The 19,104-nt window shown below is 39.4% G+C and overlaps 5 protein-coding genes across 9 annotated transcripts; 1 reads left to right on the top strand and 4 right to left on the bottom strand.

Annotated features, from left to right (window-relative positions):
- Positions 1 to 872: 872 nt before the first annotated feature.
- On the bottom strand, positions 873 to 3,017 carry LOC126615091 (peptide-N4-(N-acetyl-beta-glucosaminyl)asparagine amidase A-like). The gene has a single exon (XM_050282809.1). It carries the CDS (start codon positions 2,961 to 2,963, stop codon positions 1,107 to 1,109), a length of 1,857 nt encoding a protein of 618 aa, XP_050138766.1. The 5' UTR covers positions 2,964 to 3,017; the 3' UTR covers positions 873 to 1,106.
- Positions 3,018 to 5,689: 2,672 nt separating this feature from the next.
- LOC126615092 (peptide-N4-(N-acetyl-beta-glucosaminyl)asparagine amidase A-like) lies at positions 5,690 to 7,811 on the bottom strand. Its single transcript, XM_050282810.1, has one exon. It carries the CDS (start codon positions 7,741 to 7,743, stop codon positions 5,890 to 5,892), a length of 1,854 nt encoding a protein of 617 aa, XP_050138767.1. The 5' UTR covers positions 7,744 to 7,811; the 3' UTR covers positions 5,690 to 5,889.
- Positions 5,690 to 12,405, bottom strand: LOC126615093 (peptide-N4-(N-acetyl-beta-glucosaminyl)asparagine amidase A-like). Of its 5 annotated transcripts, none has more exons than XM_050282813.1 (3): positions 10,452 to 12,405; positions 10,342 to 10,375; positions 5,690 to 5,779 (listed from the first exon to the last, which is right to left on the bottom strand). In XM_050282813.1, exon 1 carries the CDS (start codon positions 12,356 to 12,358, stop codon positions 10,520 to 10,522), a length of 1,839 nt encoding a protein of 612 aa, XP_050138770.1. In that variant the 5' UTR covers positions 12,359 to 12,405; the 3' UTR covers positions 5,690 to 5,779; positions 10,342 to 10,375; positions 10,452 to 10,519. The 5 variants fall into 5 exon arrangements, with proteins under 5 accessions (XP_050138770.1, XP_050138772.1, XP_050138771.1 ...); XM_050282815.1 differs by lacking the exon at positions 5,690 to 5,779 and adding an exon at positions 9,612 to 9,916 and having other exon boundaries at positions 10,329 to 10,375; XM_050282814.1 differs by lacking the exon at positions 5,690 to 5,779 and adding an exon at positions 9,612 to 9,965 and having other exon boundaries at positions 10,329 to 10,375.
- A 426-nt stretch (positions 12,406 to 12,831) lies between these two features.
- LOC126615185 (uncharacterized) lies at positions 12,832 to 16,541 on the bottom strand. Its single transcript, XM_050282945.1, has 8 exons — positions 16,084 to 16,541; positions 15,677 to 15,811; positions 15,144 to 15,335; positions 14,855 to 14,916; positions 14,577 to 14,734; positions 13,476 to 13,624; positions 13,241 to 13,384; positions 12,832 to 13,106 (listed from the first exon to the last, which is right to left on the bottom strand). Exons 1-8 carry the CDS (start codon positions 16,426 to 16,428, stop codon positions 12,930 to 12,932), a joined length of 1,362 nt encoding a protein of 453 aa, XP_050138902.1. The 5' UTR covers positions 16,429 to 16,541; the 3' UTR covers positions 12,832 to 12,929.
- Positions 16,542 to 16,616: 75 nt separating this feature from the next.
- LOC126615184 (uncharacterized) lies at positions 16,617 to 18,590 on the top strand. Its single transcript, XM_050282944.1, has one exon. The coding sequence runs from the start codon at positions 16,634 to 16,636 to the stop codon at positions 18,452 to 18,454; it is 1,821 nt and encodes a 606-aa protein (XP_050138901.1). The 5' UTR covers positions 16,617 to 16,633; the 3' UTR covers positions 18,455 to 18,590.
- The last annotated feature ends 514 nt before the right edge of the window (positions 18,591 to 19,104 follow it).

Consider the following 19,104-nt stretch of genomic DNA (forward strand, 5'->3'; position numbering starts at 1 on the left):
TTTCTTGGAGTAGAAAACAATGGTGAGTTGGTGATTCTATAAACTGAATTAAATAATTTCTTAAATGTACTATTTAAATTCCATCTACAAAAAATAAGGGCGGAATTAGAATCCTTGATTCTGATTCGATTCGTTCGAAAATCATCCCTTTTTAATTGAAAAATCAAATTTAATTTTTCATTTACATAAAGTCTTTGGAATTAGTAAGTCCTTCGAGCGATGCTACCAATATATCTAACTAATGAGTGTGGTACCGATATATTTAACACACACTAGTCTAGCAGTAGTGTTTAGTGTTATTGAAATCAAACTCATAATGGGTGATTCTTACATATAATTATCATACTCACAATATGGTAAGAACAACATTTTTTGTCGGTAAATTGGACATTCACTAATTTTCATATGCGTAAAAATAAAAAAACATTATGTAAATGGAGAAACAAAAGTGTAAAACAATCGAAGGCGATTTGATTGATGAGATGATAGCTCCACCAGAAGCAAAAGTTTAAAACAATATGACAGACCAAACCAAATTGCACGCAACATTGTAAGGGTAGTTCATCAACATTTTCAGTCTTAACGTTCGGCCGGCTTGAACGAGCCGGACAACGAACTGGGAAAATACTGCCAAAACCGTGTCACGTTTCTCTAATAATATGTTTGGACGAAGGACTTTCAAGGTGTCGTTTTAAAAAGTTCTCTCTTATGAAACTTTCAAGTCAGACGTTCTAAAAACCGTGGAAAACTCTCACAATGACTAAGGAGTAGTTGAAAAAATGTACTGCGAGGCCGAGAACGGTGAGTTCGACGAATCCGTGAAGGGTGAGACCATGAATCATATTGAGATAACACAAGTTCACATGATCCAGTTTTCAGAAATCATTCAATTCCAGGTAAAACCAGAACCATTTTAATGCAGATACCTTAACTAGATTCTACAAGAGTATACATAAAAATAAAATTGAGTACAAAATACTTACATTTTTATTTGAGGTACCAACAAACACGACTACACGAGCCCTCCTTAAAATTTACCAAAGGAGTCCTTTTCTGCAGCATATGAAGATGCATCGATACGAATAAGCTAGGCACCGTCATTGTTCTCAAGTAAATCGGGGACCAGGAAAGTTACTTTGAGCACCAAAAGGCAACAGTGTGCTTAAGCCAAAATCCAAATTAGACTCCGGTTTTGTGGTGCACGTAAGCCTCACCATATCATAGAGTATGGTGTAGTTTGAGCTGCTTATGTTTCTGAAGTAACAAGATCTGGCACTATCGAATCTATACACTTGCTGTGTACTCCCCAATCCACTAGCTACCAAATTGTTTTTTACGACCATATTACCCTCGGCATTCTGCAGATTTCTGAGAGAGCTGTTGGAGAATCCTGAACCAGCACTTGCAGACTTCTTCTCAATAAATCCCAATTCGACATTTGTAACCAATGTATATGATTCATTTGATTGTTCCAAGTAGTCACTGTACATGTAAAGAGAAAAATTTTTGCTTGATGACATTGAGTGAACAGTGGAGGATGGTGGCCTGATATGAACTGTATCATTGAAATGGATGATCTGATTCACTATCTGTGTATTACCATCATTCTTCATGACCATTGTATTACTGTAATGGAAGTCTTGAATCGCATCAGTTGTGATATTCCCATAGGAGGACTTCATCCATCCAGTCGATAACACGGACCTGCCAGCCCTTGTAAAAAATGTGCCATTTAAACCCTTGAAATCTGAAACCAATGAAACAACAAGGGGCAAGCTACTATGCTTCGAAAGCTCTCCTTCAGTTTTCGTGCTCTGCTTGTCCAACCAAAGATGCAAATTCGCATCAACATACCAAACATTCAAGGCATTTGTAACATTAAAACCAAACTTGTGGCTCTTCCCATCCAATATCTTCCCTAAAAAGGGAGTGATTTCAATATCATAAGAAGGGAGATCGAACGAGCCAATTGCAGTAATTGGTCTCCACAGGAGCGGATTGACCCCTCCAGTGAAAATCACGGTAAAAGGCCAGACTGCACCAACAACCTCACCATCTAAACTCACCACAACCTCCCTAAAAGGCCCGTTTCCAGGCGTACCGCTAAGATTGTTTGCAGCAATGTACTCATTCGGTACATTTGAATACCAAAACTCATCATTCTCATGAAATGAAACATACACCTCCAACACAGCCCTATAAGCATTCTGTGGAATCTCAAATTCCTTCAACTGCGTATCGGTCGAATTCTGGATTTCAAACCACAACCCATCATTCAAAGGCAGACTTCTCGAAATGGGTAAGATCAAATCCGCCCAAGAATGGTACCCAGAATCCAAATTTTCCGTATTTCCCAACTTTTGCACATAATTAAAATTCAAATTCTTCTCAGCAGGGTAAAAATGGATGCTAATATTCACATGGTAAATCCCAGTATATGTTTTATCTACCACATTCCCAAGATAAACAGCTAGTGTTTGATTGTTCTGAAGCAAAGAATAGTACCTTGTGATGTCCTTCTCGACAATCCAAACAATCCCATTCTGCGTCGGCTCCGCCGTGCAGCTCCTGAGAAGCTCAACGCCACCCAGCCAAACCCCAAAAATCCGATCAAATTGCCTCCCTTTGCAGGTGGCTTTCCACTCGAGGACGATTTTGGAAAATGATTGAGATGGGCAGTAGGAGGGAGGGGTGTAGTTAGCAAAGACTGGAGGTTTTCCGTATGTGTAGCCGAAGTCGTGCTGGAGAACGTGCTGGGTGCAGGGCTTGGTTTTGGGGAGTTCTATGGGTTTGGTTACTTCGAAGAAGAGAGTTGGTGCGGCGTCGTTTCGAGGGGTGGGCTGGGAGAGGAGCTCGGATCGGAGGAGGTTGAGTTTGTGGACATTGGCGGCAGAAAAGAGTGGTTGGTGAAGGAGGAGGGGGAGAAGGAGGAGGAGGAGGAGGAGGGCCAACGGAGAGCCCATGAGTGACTAGCTGGTGGTCGAGCTCTGTTGCTTCGGTGGGTTTTACTTTATTTTGGTGCTCTATTTATGTATTTATTTATTTATTTATTTTTCTTTGTTTCTGTTTTTATTAAGTTTCTTGGAGTATAAAACAATGGAGAGTTTTTCTTGTTGGGAAGACAATGGTGAGTAATTGATTCTATAAACTGAATTAAATAATTTTTTGACTGTGCTATTTGTTTTTTTTTGTTTCAAAAACAAAAATTAGGCTAGAGTTGAAACCTTTGATTATAATTTAATTCGTTTGAAAATCATCAGGTTAGCCATTTTTATTTGAAGAATTAAATTAAAATTTTCATTTGCAAATAGTTTTTGGAATTAGTAAATACTAAATAGTGAGTACTTGATTGAAATATTACCAAATTTCTAATTCCAATAATAAATACATTAATCAATTGTGATAATAAAGTGAGAAATAGAAATTGGAATGTCTTGGAATAACATTGTCTCATATATTTGGAAGAGAGTGGACTGTCGCAATTCAAGTGAATCCAAAAGAATTCTACGTGGCCCAATATCGTGAATATGGTAAGGTTTTTATCACAAATAGTTCTTAAAATTGATCAAAATCATCATTTTGGTACCTTACTTCCAAAATCAATATGTCGTCACTAACATTCACTATCGCACATCAATTTGATCATTCCGTTAAGATTATGTCAACTATTCTGGTAGTTTGTATGTGGGACCCACAAATGCAATGAAATAGTGACATGTGGATTACACAACATAACGGTTTTTATTGCAAATGATCCTTAACATTGATCCAACTCCTTATTTTGGTCCCTGAGTTTCAAAAATAGATAAATTTGCTGCCTGACTTTCAATACCACATGTCAATTTAATCCTTCCGTTAAAGTTTTGTAATATTTTTTGTCCCATTAATCCAATCATACAGTACCATGTGGATTAACTACAAAAAAAATATTTTTTTGAAGATTTAAAACTAAAAGTAAAATAAGAAACTAAAAAGCAAAACTAAAAGAAAAAAAGTCATCGTCTTCTTCATCAAGGTATGCTCAAAAAGAGTTTCTTATAGTTAATCCACGTGGAGCCATATGATTGGATTAGTAGGACCACATTAGCACACAAATGAAAAATATTGATAAAATTTTAAACAGAATGACTAAATTGATGGGCGGCAGTGAAAGTCAGGGATCAAATTTATCGATTTTTGAAACTCATAGACCAAAATGAGGAGTTGGATCAATGTCAGAGACTATTTGCAATCAAACCCTATATTTTGTCTAATCCACGTGTCATCATTTCATTGGATTTGTGGGTCACACATACAAACTAACTAAATAGCTGACAAAATCTTAACGGAATGACCAATTGATATGGGGTAACGAATGTCGGGGACGACATTGATTGATTTTGAAAGTGAGGGACCAAAATAATGAGTTTAATCAATCTCAATGACCATTTGTGATAAAAACCCAATAAGGTATTAGGTTTTTATTCATGGGTCTCGAGTTCGAAATTCTCCTCCTACATTATTATAATATTTTCAATGGTAAATTCAATAGCATAAGAAGGTTTCCCCTCTTGGCTCTCAATTATTCTATTTTGCTCCAGTGTGAAAGTGCGGCTAAGCTTACGATAATCCAAAATTCAGTGGACAAAAATCTTGGTTCATGCTTATATATTGTAGGGCTGGAAAAAATTCCCGAAAATCTCAAACCAAACCAAAAAAATCCTGATCTCAAACTAAAAAAGTCCCAAACCAAAATTTCCGAAATTTTGGAGATGAAATACTGAATCGATTACGAAATTTTGATGCAAGATTCGATATTATATACTCAATTTTTTGGTAATCCCATACCGAACCGAAAATAAATATAATATATATATATATATATATATATATATATATATATATATATATAAAATAAAATAGCAAAAGGTTAGCTTCTTTATGCTTGAAGATTGTATTAAAGTGCAAATTCCGAGTTAGAAGGAAAAGAGGCGTGGCTACTTTAAAAAAAAAAGGGTTGCAATCATAAACATATCAAAATTTTGTTCAAGCAATGCAATTGGACTCCATGTTATGCCTAGGGTAAGATCCAACAAATAAAAACTATGATGTATGGTTTCATATTTTAATTTGTAACTTGTGTTGTAATTAGTTTTGGAAGTTATTTTGTTCATTTCTGTGTTATGGTTAATAAATTTTCTTGTGCCGTCAAGATTTCGTAAAAAACTGTATGAACAAGCCTACTAATCAGTGGCTTATGCAAGCTTTTTGAATTCGATTGTAACATTTTTTCTAGGATGGACATTCAAACACACTGAGGCACGATCAAGGAAAATGGGTTATCATGTTGTTTGAATTTGTGATGCATTATTATACATTTGAACTATTGCTAACTACTAGTAGCAATATAATAGCAATATAATTGGTGTGGTCTACATGTATAACCAAAGTCCTTTATTGCCACATGTGTCGGTACGAACATCCCACAAATGTGTCTATTTCTTCAACACGAAATCAAAAAAAAATTGTTTTGCTAGTTTTCGAACATATTAGGTTTGCAACTTATTTTTTTGATTTTGGGTTTGTTACTTATTTTATTTTGGTTGCATGTTAATTTAACTTGGTATGAGTGATTGCTATTTCAATTTGTATGAAATTTGGGAATACCAAACCATCCCGAAATACCGAAATATTTCGAGAATCTCAAAAATTGGGAAGACCAAAATTTTGGTTAACTAGATGCTAGAAGAGTATCCACAAAAATAAAATTGGGTACAAAATACTTACATTTTTATTTGAGGTACCAACAAACACGACTGCACGAACCCTCCATAAAATTTACCAAAGGAGTCCTTTTCTGCAGCACATGAAGATGCATCGATACGAATAAGCTAGGCACCGTCATTGTTCTCAAGTAAATCCGGGACCAGGAAAGTTCCTTTGAGCACCAAAAGGCCACAGCCTGCTTAAGCCAAAATCCAAATTATACTCCGGTTTTTTGGTGCATGTAAGCCTCACCTTATCATAGAGTATGGTGTAGTTTGAGCTGCTTATGTTTCTGAAATAACAAGATTGGGGACCATCGAATCTATACACTTGCTGTGTACTCCCCAATCCCCTAACTAGCAGATTGTTTTTCACAACGATAATAACCTCGGCATTCTGCAGATTTCGAAGAGAGCTGTTGGAGAATCGTGAACCAGCACTTGCAGACTTCTTCTCAATAAATCCCAATTCGACATTTTTAATGAATGTATATGATTCATTTGCTTGTTCCAAGTAGTCAGTGTACAAGTAAAGAGGAAATGTTTTGTTTGATGACATTGAGTGAATACTGGAGGATGGCGGCCTGATATTGACTGTATCGTTGAAATGGATGATCTGATTCACTATCTGTGTATTACCATCATTCTTCATGACCATTGTATTACTGTAATAGAAGTTTTGTATTGCATCAGTTGTGATATTCCCATAGGAGGACTTCACCCATCCAGTCGATGACACAGACCTGCCGGCCATAGTAAAAAATGTGCCATTTAAACCCTTGAAATCCGAAACCAATGAAACAACAAGGGGCAAGCTACTATGCTTTGAAAGCTCTCCTCCAGTTTTCGTGCTCTGCTTGTCCAACCAAAGATGCAAATTCGCATCAACATACCAAACATTCAAGGCATTTGTAACATTAAAACCAAACTTGTGGCTCTTCCCATCCAATATCTTCCCTAAAAAGGGAGTGATTTCAATATCATAAGAAGGGAGATCGAACGAGCCAATTGCAGTAATAGGTCTCCACAGGAGCGGATTGACCCCTCCAGTGAAAATCACAGTAAAAGGCCAGACTGCACCAACAACCTCACCATCTAAACTCACCACAACCTCCCTAAAAGGCCCATTTCCAGGCGTACCGCTAAGATTGTTTGCAGCAATGTACTCATTCGGAGGATTTGAATACCAAAACTCATCATTCTCATGAAACGAAACATACACCTCCAACACAGCCCTATAAGCATTCTGCGGAATCTCAAATTCCTTCAACTGTGTATCGGTCGAATTCTGGATTTCAAACCACAACCCATCATTCAAAGGTAGATTTCTCGAAATGGGCAAGATCAAATCCGCCCAAGAATGGTACCCAGAATCCAAATTTACCAAATTTTGCTCATAGTTATATTTCAAATTCTTCTCACTATCAGCAGGGTAAAAATGGATGCTAATATTCACATGGTAAATCCCAGTATATCTTTCATTTACCAAATTCCCAAGATAAACAGCTAGTGTTTGATTGTTCTGAAGCAAAGAATAGTACCTTGTGACGTCCTTCTCGACAGTCCAAACAATCCCATTCTGCGTCGGCTCCGCCGTACAGCTCCTGAGAAGCTCAACGCCGCCGAGCCAAACCCCGAAAATCCGATCATATTGCCTCCCTCTGCAGGTGGCTTTCCACTCGAGGACAATTTTGGAAAATGATTGAGATGGGCAGTGCGAGGGAGGGGTGTAGTTAGCAAAGACCGGAGGTTTGCCGTATGTGTAGCCGAAGTCGTGCTGGAGAACGTGCCGGGTGCAGGGCTTGGTTTTGGGGAGTTCTATGGGTTTGGTTACTTCGAAGAAGAGAGTTGGTGCGGCGTCGTTTCGAGGAGTGGGCTGGGAGAGGAGCTCGGATCGGAGGAGGTTGAGTTTGTGGACATAGGCGGCAGAAAAGAGCGGTTGGTGAAGGAGGAGGGGGAGGAGGGGGAGGAGGAGGAGGAGGGCCAACGGAGAGCCCATGAGGGACTGGCTGGTGGTCGAGCTGTCTGTTGCTTCGGTGGGTTTTACTTTGTTTTGGCGCTATTATTTATTTATTTATTTATATTTCTTTGTTTCTGTTTTAATTAAGTTTCTTGGAAAAGAAAACAATGGTGAGTTTTTCTTGTTGGAGAAGAAAATAATCAAGGTAGTCGTTTTTATTTGAAGAATTAAATTAAAATTTTCATTTGCAAAATATTTTTTTTGAATTAGTAAATAGTAAGTACTTGATTTAATATTACCAAATTTCTAATTGCAATGATAATTACTTTAATCAATTGTGATAATAAAGTGATAAAAGGCGTAGGGAAATTTAGTAGAAGATCTATTATATTTACCAAATTTAGTCCAAAGAAAAAAAAAATAGTAATTTTGTATTTTCCACAAATAGCAATTGGAATGTCTTGGAAAACATTGTGTCATATATTTGGAGAAAGTGAACTGTCTAATTTCAAGTGAATTCATGCGTTCTAAGTTCGAAACTCTTATTTCCCTTACATTTTTGTAATTGTTTTCAACCCTTCCTATTCCCTTAATAATAATTTTTTTATTTAAAAAAAGTAAACCTAGAAGAATTCAATGGTAAATTTGTACTATCTCTTTAATAGAGGTAGGGTCTACCAAAACATGTGAGTCTCATCTCTAGGGGTGGGTTCGGTTTCATTCAGTTCGATTTTTTGCCAAAACCAAAACGGAACCAAAACTTCGATACAGTTCAGTTCGGTTCAATATTCTTTTGGTTTTTTTCAGTTTGGTTTCGGTACGGTTTCAGTTTGTTTATTTATTTTATAAATCTTGATCTTTTATTAATATGGAATTTGGAAAAAAAAGGCTTGCATTGGTAGACTAATAATAAGAAAATGGGAAAAGTGGAAAGTGGGAAGGTAGTTGTATATATACAAGATCATATAAACCAATCATATTCTATCAATAATCTTAATTGCAAAGAAAAATGATCACCGTATCCATTCAAAAAGCAAACAAATAGAGAAGCTCTTCCAAGTTCCAAAACCTTCCAAAACTTTCCTCTATAACCAATGAAATATTCTCCCTAATTGAACCAAGTATGCACCTAGCCCTAGGTTAGTTTCAAACTTGGCAACAAAGTTTCACAAAAGAAACATCATGGGCATACATTCATAAAATGTAAAGAGATTCGGTTCCATTTTTTTTCGGTTTTCGATTTTTCTGTTTTGATTCGGTGTTCGGTCCGGTTTTTTTTTCGGTTTTTGATTTTTTGAACCCACCCATACCCATCTCTGTTAGAGAGATTGTACAAATGACAAACCAAACTACATTGCACTCAAAATTGTAAGGGTAATTCATCTACTTTTTCAGTCTTAAACAGTCCGACTGGCTTGAACGAGCTGGAGAACGAATTAGGAAAAGACGGTCAAAATTGTGTCACGTTTCTCTAATTTTATGTTTGGATGAAGGACTTTCAAGGTGTCGTTTAAAAAGTTCTCTCTAATGTTATAACATCCAGTCATTTTTAAAGTTTCTCCACCTGATTTTATGTAGTGCATTCCTAAGTAATTTAGTCTTAAGCCCAGTCAAATCGTTTTAGCGCGTTCTGAAAACCATTGAAAACTCTCCCAATGACTAAGGAGTTGGATTATAACAGCTTTGACATTTGGTATAAAAAAGCGTTGGGCGGCAAAGAAAAGGGTTGGAAGTCTCATATCGGGTTCAACCGAGGAGCTAGGAATTTATATGGGAGTGGGCTAATATTTTACTTGTCTTGTTGCCCGGGTACATTTGCGTATTTTTTTCCCACCGTACCAGCCTATTGAGTTTTGAGTCGAATGTTAAATGTTGTGGTATGAAGGTCTCGTACACAGGTCTATATATACATATGAAAGAAATAGAACGTGAAATTGATAAATGATCTCTCTCAACGACGATCTATGAAGACTATGCCGCATGTATCGATCAGACCAAGACATGATATACATCAACAAAGTTAACACCAATCATATTGCGCCTCATCATATTAGCAAAGCATCAGAAGACTAAAGTCAAGCAAATTGATCCCTAGACAATATTGTCGACCTCTTCACAAAGTCACTGCTGAAGTCTACCTTCCAGATGCTTGTTCGAGAAATTGGTATGCTTCGACCATTTCAGTGTGCCAAAAGTAGCAAAATACTGCAACCTACGTACAGATTTGGTTTGTCAAAACCTCTACTGCAAAATACTGCAACCTACATACACATTTGGTTTGTCAATAACCTCTACTTATGATCCTTTCTAGGTCTTCTTGTGAATAACAGTCTTTGAATCCGAGTTTATGTAATGGAAGGATGATATCATTTATCGAACGAATTTGACAATGTAGAATTTTTTTTTAAATTTTTTATCAAGCCTTTAGAAGCTCAATCGGTAAAGATACCTTAACTAGATTCTAGAAGATGAACGTCGATTATACTGAGATAACACAGGTTGACATGATCCAGTTTTCAGAAATCAATCAATTCCAAGTAAAACCATAACCATTTTAATGCACATACCTTAACTAGATTCTAGAATAATATCCACAAAAATAAAATTGAGTACAAAATACTTACATTTTTATTTGAGGTACCAACAAACAGGAACCCTCCTTAAAATTTACCAACGGAGTCCTTTTCTGTAGCACATGAAGATGCGTCAATATATACCAACAAACAGGAACCCTCCTTAAAATTCATCAAGGGAGTCCTTTTCTGTAGCACATGAAGATGCGTTGATATGAATAAGCTAGGCACCGTCATTGTTCTCAGGTAAATCGGGGACCAGGAAAGTTCCTTTGAGCACCAAAAGGCCACAGTCTGCTTAAGCCAGAATCCAAATTAGACTCCGATTTTGTGGTGCACGTAAGCCTCACCTTATCATAGAGTATGGTGTAGTTTGAGCTGCTTATGTTTCTGAAGTAACAGGACTTCCCACCATCGTATCTATACAGTTGCTGTGTACTCCCCAATCCACTAACTACCAAATTGTTTTTTACAACCATATAACCTTCGCCATTCTGCAGATTTCTGAGAGAGCTGTTCGAGAATTGTGAACCAGCACTTGCAGACTTCTTCTCAATAAATCCCAGTTCGACATTTGTACCCAACTTATATGTTTCATTTGCTTGTTCCAAGTAGTCAGTGTACAAGTAAAGAGGAAATGTTTTGTTTGATGACACTGAGTGAATACTGGAGGATGGCGGCGTGATATGAACTGTATTGTTGAAATGGATGATCTGATTCACTATCTGCGTATCCCCACCATTCTTCATGACCATTGTATTACTGTAATGGAAGTCTTGAATCGCATCAGTTGTGATATTCCCATAGGAGGACTTCACCCATCCAGTTGATGACACAGACCTGCGGGCCCTTGTCAAAAATGTGCCATTTAAACCCTTGAAATCCGAAACCAATGAAACAACAAGGGGCAAGCTACTATGCTTCGAAAGCTCTCCTTCAGTTTTCGTGCTCTGCTTGTCCAACCAAAGATGCAAATTCGCGTCAACGAACCAAACATTCAAGGCATTTGTAACATTAAAACCAAACGTGTGGCTCTTCCCGTCCAATATCTTCCCTAAAAAGGGTGTGATTTCAATATCATAAGAAGGGAGATCGTATGAGCCAATCGCAGTAATAGGTCTCCACAGGAGCGGATTGACCCCTCCAGTGAAAATCACAGTAAAAGGCCAGACTGCACCAACAACCTCACCATCTAAACTCACCACAACCTCCCTAAAAGGCCCGTTTCCAGGCGTGCTAAGATTGTTTGCAGCAATGTACTCATTCGGAGCATTTGAATACCAAGATTCATCGTTCTCATGAAATGAAACAAACACCTCCAACACAGCCCTATAAGCATTCTGCGGAATCTCAAATTCCTTCAACTGTGTATCAGTCGAATTCTGGATTTCAAACCACAACCCATCATTCAAAGGCAGATTTCTCGAAATGGGCAAGATCAAATCCGCCCAAGAATGGTACCCAGAATTCAAATTTTCCAAATTTCCCAACTTTTGCTCATAATTATGATTCAAAATCTTCTCAGCAGGGTAAAACAGGATGCTAATATTCACATGGTAAATCCCAGTATATGTTTTATCTATCAAATTCCCAAGATAAACAGCTAGTGTTTGATCGTTCTGAAGCAAAGAATAGTACCTTGTAATGTCCTTCTCGACAATCCAAACAATCCCATTCTGCGTCGGCTCAGCCGTGCAGCTCCTGAGAAGCTCAACGCCTCCGAGCCAAACCCCGAAAATCCGATCAAATTGCCTCCCTTTGCAGGTGGCTTTCCACTCGAGGACAATTTTGGAAAATGATTGAGATGGGCAGTACGAGGGAGGGGAGTAGTTAGCAAAGACTGGAGCTTTGCCGTATGTGTAGCCGAAGTCGTGCTGGAGAACGAGCTGGGTGCAGGGCTTGGTTTTGGGGAGTTCTATGGGTTTGGTTACTTCGAAGAAGAGAGTTGGTGCGGCGTCATTTTGAGGGGTGGGTTGGGAAAGGAGCTCCGGTCGGAGAAGGTTGAGTTTGTGGACATTGGCGGTGGAAAAGAGTGGGTGGTGGAGGAGGAAGAGGAGGACGAGGGCCAACGGAGAGGCCATGAGTTACCGACTGGTGGTTCAGCTGTCTGTTGCTTTGGTGGGTTTTAATTTATTTTGGTGCTACTATTTATTTGTTTATTTATTTACTTATTTTTATTTTTTTTTGTTTCTGTTTTATTAAGTTTCTTGAAGAAGAAAACAATGGTGAATTTGTTTTGTTGGAGAAGTAAACAATGGTGAGTTATGGATTCTACAAACTGAATTAAATAATTTCCTAAATGTACTAATTGATTTTCATTCTAAAAGAAATTTAGGTGAAATTAAAATCCTTGATTCTGATTTATTTCGTCTGAAAATCATAAAAAATTAATCGTTTTTATTTGTTTGAAAAATCAAATTTAAATTTTCATTTGCAAATGGTTTTTTCGAATTTGTAAGTAGTTGATTAAAACATTACCAAATTTCTAATTCCAATAATAAATACCATAATCCGTGTAGTGAGGGTTTAACAAACTAGCCTCGTAAGCTAAAACTTTTGAGCAGCGCAGGAAACATCATATTTTTCATAAAATATATCTGACTTCATTACATAAACTCTCAGATTTACAAATTATCTGATATATACACGCAATTAGAGAGTTCGATTCAAAACTGATATTTGACCAGAGTCGCCATTCAATAAGAAAACCTCCAACGGAACATAAGGAGAGGCGAGCGACGAACCAAATCTGTACGTAGGTTGCAGTATTTTGCTACCTTTGGCACACTGAAACGCTCGAAGCCTTGGTCCGGTTCTCATCTGCCAAATCTGTGTGACATTGCCACAAATTTTATTAGAAATTAAGTGTCAGTTTGATCTTAATCGCTTGAAGTACTCTAGAAAAGCTTGGATGTGAGATAAAAGGAGATATAGCTCCTGAGAGGAAATGGTAAAAAAACTACCTCGACAATTCCTTTTCGAGGGGCATGAATAGCCAAACACAGGCAGTAATCACTCTTCGTGGGTTCATAGTACCTAGAACTGGAAGCTGCAGTATCTTTTTTGACGAGCATCTCCATGAATAGGCAACTAGCATCCCGATATCCCTGCAGATCGACTCATACCACCATGAGGGAAAAACAACTACATCAAAAAAAGAAAAACTATACAACCAATTTAAAGTTTCTGGGAGAAAACCTTCCACAGCCGCACTATCACAAGTGCTTGAGTATCTAAGAGCAATATACGACCAAGTGAATCTGTAATCGCAGCCAATGTGCCACTAGGTGATAAGGTAAGCTTCTCACCCTTTCTCGGGAAATCCTTCAAACATGTCAATGGTGAAGCTGTCACAAATCATGTCAAAAGTGAGCAAAAAAGAGTTTAAATGCAGTTGATTAATGATTCGTAAGTAGGCCTCCAAATCCATAACGAAAAAATTCAACTATTATAATAGTACTTAATGCCTCGTTTGTTGTCTAGGGATTGGATTGAAATGGATCCACTATATCAAGGTATGTTGAAGAAAGGTCGTACCCAGTGCACAAGGCTCCCGTTTTACGCAGGGTCTGGGAGAGGTGAATGTCGGCTAGCCTTACCCCCATTTATGGAGAGGCTGCTCCCAAGTCTCGAACCCGAGACCTACCGCTCATGGGCGAAGATGGAATACTCATCTCGAGCCAACAAAAAAAATTGTGTCCACTTGAAGGTAGAAGATGGAATACTCATTAAGAAAACTTATTCATTCCACTCCTACCCAAAATGGTAGGATTAGAAGGGATACGTTTTCTTCATGTCTAATACCATTCGAATCGCCTCAACTTTTAAAATCACACACCACATACCCTGAATTTATGAGCCAAGCCATTCCAATCCTAGGCACCAAATGATCCCTTATGGTTTAATTCCATTTGAGCTGACAATAAACCACGCCTTATCACTCATCTCCTTAGACTTGATTGAATGTTCCATTACCAATCCAAAAGCATGGTAGTGCATATTTAAAAATTTCGTCTTATAAAAGGTTATTGTTATTTATTTTGATTACATATTAGCAAACTTCCAAGAGCCAACAAAGTATGGAAAACACAAACAGTCATGCAAAAGTAGGGGACATGACCACCACAGACAAGGATGCAAGGGAAGTAGTTACTTTCAAGATGAGTTACCATTTCTCTGTTCTTTGTGCTTATAATCTTGTCCTTCTTTCATTTATACATTCGAGGTGAAAAACTACACAATTGTACTTAGGCAACAATCATAAACTTTAAGTTAATAACTAAAGTAAATTAATCTCACCTCGTGCAAATGGTTGAGGTTTCTCCTCTGATTTTTTAGGAGAACCCTGGTCACTCCGCCAAATCATTTTTGATAATGAAGCTATTGTCGAAAATGTTGCAGGCACAACTCTAGATAAGATTGCTCCGACCAAAGACCTATTTTTGTCTTCCGAAAGCCTTTACATGGAGAAACAAAATGTAGTCAATAAATATGAGCACTCTTAAGTGAAACAAATATAAGACTGCACTTAACACTAAGTGAGAATCCTGTAAGTTGTATCATCCCACCACACTAACCTGAAGGCTGAAATCACGGCATCCTCTCCAACAGTGATTCCACAGTAATAATGTTCGCTTGACTGCCCAACAACAAAAGCAGCTGAATTCAAACCCAGAATAACTTCAAAAGGTTTTCCATGATTTGTAGGGAAAAACACCAGAAGCATTACTATCAGAAAAACTACGAAAAATTGATCATCTCCTTTTGTCATGTTTTGGATGCAATGTGTGTTTTTATAATCTTGCTCCATTTCATGCAATTAAAAGAGAAAGAATCAGAATATTTAAATAAGCAGGGTGAATATACCTGGATTTCCATCAGTGGCGGAGGCATAATGCCAGTAATTGCTGCATCAGCACAAGTACCATACTTGCTGACACTCCATATCTGGTAAGGTAATTTACCATAGGAATGTCCAAAATCATCTGAGCCTCGCTTTTTGGGTGTTTGATCCCAAAACCGAGACTGTGTATCTTGAAACCACTGGTGCAGCATATTCTACATTCCAAGCATGTAAAAAATATTATGAGAACCTACATTGATTGAGCTTCTAAATGCTAGAAGCAACTCCAAAATTTAAACCAGAAAATAAGGGGGACCTAAACTTTTTCCAAGTCTCTGCCAACAGACATCACATACAATCTTCTCTCTACATTCCCACTCCTCCTGTTAGTGTAGTTAATATCGATTGTTCAAAAAAAAAAAAAATCTCTACATTACAAGTGAAAGTATGTGAAATTAAAGATTCAAGACACATGCTTCATGCTTCACGCTCAAAGATGACATTACAGCTAAAACTCTTCATAGCAAGGAATGAAAAAACAAAAAGTTTCCCCTACCTGAATATCCGAGCCATCAAAACGAGCAACCATGCCAGGCATAACAACACAAACCTCCTCTGAGGATGTTTCATGGGTCAAGTCTCTCTTCGTTCCACGGACCCTCAACCTTATAATCCGCACAGGATACACCATCTGTAAATCCAAACTCATTAAAGTTGCATGACCAAGACCATAACTCAAGTTTCCGACAGACGATGTACCATAAGTAATCATAATGGCATATATAACTATCATATATGCAAAATCTAAACTAATTAAAGTCAATAACTCAACAGTTCAATAATCAATACCAGAAATGGGCCACTAACCTCATGTGCAAAAATCTAACAAACCCAATAAAATTCACATCATCCTAGGACAAAGTTCATCTAATCAAACCCAAATCACCAATTTAGCAGCTTTACCTGTCTATGAATCAAATCGCCACCCAAAGAGAAAAAGAGGAGATACCCAGACGAAGTCCCGGCCACAACCACCCTTATCTCGTCAAACACCAACCACTCCACCGCCGTGACGAACTCCGCCTCGATCGGGGACAATACAGGTCGGATCTTGAGCCGGGTCCCGTCGGATTCGGACCAACCGAGAACCACAATAACGGACCGGTTGGCAAGCGCAATCGAGTGGGTGTCGAGGGCGCAGAGGAGGTTGGGGTTGTCGACGAGCCAGCCTTCCTTTCCCGCGCCTAGCTCGCCGAGCTCCTCGCAGGCTATGCTGCCCAGCTCCGTCGTATGAGTTCGCTTCGCCATGGCTGATTGATTGGATCGGACTCGGAAATGGAGAAGGAAGACGAAGCAAGAGGTGGAGATCTATCGGCACTGCTCTGCGTTTAGCTGGAGTGCACTAAACGGCACCGTTGACAAAAAAGTTAGAGTGCACTAAACGGCATCGTTTATCCGTTTATTTCATCTCTAATTAACGACCGCGCTGGTCAGGTCCTCCGAGAAATCGAAAATGCTGAGTCAAGACCCCTCCCTCTCTAAAACCCTAAACCCCTCTCTCTTCCTCCTCACGCCATTCTCCAATCCTCTCCGCAAAACCCTAACCCTAAAGCCCCTCACCGTGGCCCCCAAAACCCTCTCCATTAACTTATCCTCCCAATTCCCGCTAAATTCCGACCCCAATTTCACATTTTCCCGCCAAATTCCCCATCTGCGGCGGGACCTCCGCTTATTCGCCGGCCGGAGCAAGAAGAAGGCCGGAGGCGGACCGTCCCCGGGCCGAATCGAGGGTAACGCGGATTCTCGCCGGGAGGTGAGGGAAAATGCTCGCAGGAAAAGCAAAAGGCTCGCCGAGTCCAATTTCTATAGGCTCAAGAACCAGAGCCGGAAGTACGCCGATAACTTTACCGAGGACGAGCTCCAGCAAATCGGGCTCGGGTATGACCGGATGGTCCGGTTCATGGAGAAGGACGACCCCAATTTGCGCCACCCGCATGACTGGTACAAGTACGGAGAATTCGGGCCGTATTCCTGGCGCGGGGTAGTCGTCGGCCAACCGGTCCGGGGAAGGTTTACCGACGAAAGGGTGACGATTATTGGGGAAGTAAAGGACCAGGAGGAATGGGAAAAGATTGAGCAATTTGAGATGAGCCAAGATTTTGGGAAGAGATTGGGGCAATTGGATAGAAGCAAAGGGAGGAAGTACTTTTGGGTGTTTGTGAGGCACCCGAGGTGGCGGCTTTCGGATTTTCCGTGGCAGCAGTGGACTTTGGTGTGTGAGGTGGTGGTGGAAGGCGAAAAGCAGAGGCTGGACAAATGGAGTTTGATGGGCAGGCTTGGGAATTTGACTAGATCTTTGATAACGAAGTGTGCAGCTTGGTTTAGACCCGATATTATATACGTGAAGAGGCCAGTTTATCAGTGCAGGTTCGAGCCTCAGGACGATTTTTTCAAGGTGTTGACCCCGTTTCTTGATCCAAAAACGGAGGAGGATTACTTGTTTGAGCTCGAGAAAGCTGATGGGAGTGTTGAAATGTGCACTTACTTTGGTGGGTTGTGTAAGATTGTGAAGGTGAATCAGAAGGCGTTTGTGGATGATGTGGTGAAGGGTTATGAGAAGTTGAGTGATGAGGAGAAGTCAAGGTGTTTGGGGTTTTTGCTGAAGAATCATCCGGTTCAGTTGTTGCATCCGTATACGAAGGAGTGGAAGGCCAAGTTGGAGGAGTGGGAGTTGGGTTGTGATGCGCCGGATGGTGATGATGAGGGCAGCGGCATCAATGTGGCCGAGAAGGAGTTTACGGAGTGGGTTGAGGATGACGAGGTTGATAATGAGGAGGATAATGTTGTTATGGAACTGGAAGATGGTGGTGAGAGTGAATTTGAGGTTGATGATGAGGAGGAAGGTGATGGAGACGATGAATTGGGAGTTGACGCGGAAGAGTTGAGTGAAGAAGAGGATGAGAAGTACTGGGAGGAGGAGTTTGAAAAGGCGGTGAGTAGCTCGGATGCAATGGAAAAGCTAGCAAAACAGAGTGTAGAGGCAACTACGGAGTACTATAAGAAGCAATTGAGGACAATGGAAGGGAACAAAAATCGAAACTTGGAGGACGACGAAGATGGTGATGGTGATGAAATCGTCATGAGGGGAAAACGACCGACAGTGAGTGCTGAAGAATGGAAGGTTGCTGGGTATGGTCCATGGAGGAAAAGGATCAAGAAGAGTAAGATTCCTCCGCAACTGTTTTTGCGAGCAGCGGTTCGACCCTTCACTTACAGAAATCTTGTGAAGGAGATAGTTTTGACTAGGCATGGAATTGTGGATGGAGATTTTTGAGGAAAGACTTGAAGAAGCATTTGCATTTCTTGAGATTTGCCTCTTGTTCGGATGACCTTATTGACTGGTTTAGCACATTTCAGAGAGTAGATGTATCTTACTGAATCGATCTTAATGAAATTTGATTTATGTAAAATTCGTTGAGTTGCAATCTGCCCAACCTTTGAATCAATTCTTGCTCCACTGTTTTTTGGTGGGGAATTTTGCTGTTTGGTTTGTTGCGCGTTAAGGAAGAAGGGATGGCTTCTTCAACACTGCAATGCAATATTAAAGACGAAGTTTTCAATGGATGAGTTTCTTACTTAAACAAAGCGTTTGTGAGAGAGTTTTTTCTTTCAATGCGACAGTCGCACTGCCGCGTTAAGATTAAAGAATACAAATCTAGAACTCGCAAGGTTTCAATGGATGGCTTGAATGCTTCATCCTTCGGAGGATCATAATATCCAAAAATATCTACAATACTCCGCCACCACTTGGAGCCCTTAGATCCAATACAACGGATTCAAAGAAAATTGGACAACCATTGGATTGGATCTAAGATAGCATAGTGGCGGAGTATTCAATGGCCCGGAGTCTTGTAGCTTCGCTGTCATATCTCGGGGTGAAAAAATCAAATCAATCTTTCATTCAAAGCCATTGAGATGTGACAT

The sequence above is a fragment of the Malus sylvestris genome, chromosome 3 (assembly GCF_916048215.2).
Source record: "Malus sylvestris chromosome 3, drMalSylv7.2, whole genome shotgun sequence".
Classification (NCBI taxonomy): Eukaryota; Viridiplantae; Streptophyta; class Magnoliopsida; order Rosales; family Rosaceae; genus Malus; species Malus sylvestris.